This window comes from Volvox carteri (genome assembly GCF_000143455.1).
Source record: "Volvox carteri f. nagariensis unplaced genomic scaffold VOLCAscaffold_494, whole genome shotgun sequence".
Taxonomy (NCBI): Eukaryota; Viridiplantae; Chlorophyta; class Chlorophyceae; order Chlamydomonadales; family Volvocaceae; genus Volvox; species Volvox carteri.
This window is the reverse complement of record NW_003308017.1, coordinates 6,930-7,713: the sequence shown is the minus strand read 5'-3', so window position 1 is coordinate 7,713 and position 784 is coordinate 6,930. Positions and strand designations below refer to the sequence as shown.

The 784-nt window shown below is 58.5% G+C and overlaps 1 protein-coding gene across 1 annotated transcript; it reads right to left on the bottom strand.

The window, feature by feature from the left end:
• Nucleotides 1-768, bottom strand: VOLCADRAFT_108720 (uncharacterized protein; the record flags this gene model as incomplete). The annotated part of the gene is made up of 2 exons (XM_002959656.2): nucleotides 651-768; nucleotides 1-483 (listed from the first exon to the last, which is right to left on the bottom strand). Coding segments are annotated over exons 1-2 (553 nt in total), but the record flags the coding sequence as incomplete, so codon positions are not given.
• Between the last annotated feature and the right edge of the window lie 16 nt (nucleotides 769-784).

The following is a 784-nucleotide window of genomic DNA, read 5'->3' as shown; positions in this document are numbered from 1 at the left end:
GCACGTCGGGGCTGACGATGCGCTGTGCCTCCGGATCCATGTTGGGACCAACGGTGCGCGCTCCAGGTGCAGGAGTGGGTGAAGTGCGCGGTAAGATGCGGCGCCCACTGTCTACGGCATTGGGCTGCTGCTCTCGCCGACGTGTGCGCCTGTGCTGAAACTGGCTGTAGAGGCGCTGATACTCCTCCTCTGCCGCCTCGTCCGACATGCCATATAGATGCATGCGCATGTCAGGTGGCCAGGCACAGCTGACGTCTCGCACTCCAGGTGGTGGCATGGGCCGCGCGACAAGGCCACCCTGCTGGGTGAGCCGCTGTGTCTCTTGCTTGCACGCCATCATGTGCTGGCGTGTTTTGACGTGGTTGATAATATTCTCGATGTTGCCAGTCTTAGCACCGATGAACCACCCCCTGATGCCGCCGCTGATGCAGCATGCATATGGGTCTATACCGCCAAGCTCTGACCAGTTTGTTTTGAACTCGCCTATACAGGGTTGTAAAACAAGGGGGGCATATCTGTTGTCATATGGTATGATGTTTCATAGACGTCGGTATGTATAACATTATGCAATTGGGTGGGTGGGGTGAGGTGGGTTCCTCCTTTCTAGGTTGCCCACTCTTCCCTACCACACATCTCACGTCGCCACTTACCAGTAGCACCACGCGACTTGACGCGNGGTGGCACATCCTCTGCTTCGGTGATGCCGGCTGGTGCACTCATCGGGACCACAGTTCCGCCGCGTCCTCGACGGTGCCAGTCTCCGCGTCCCTGTGTCCCTGATCCT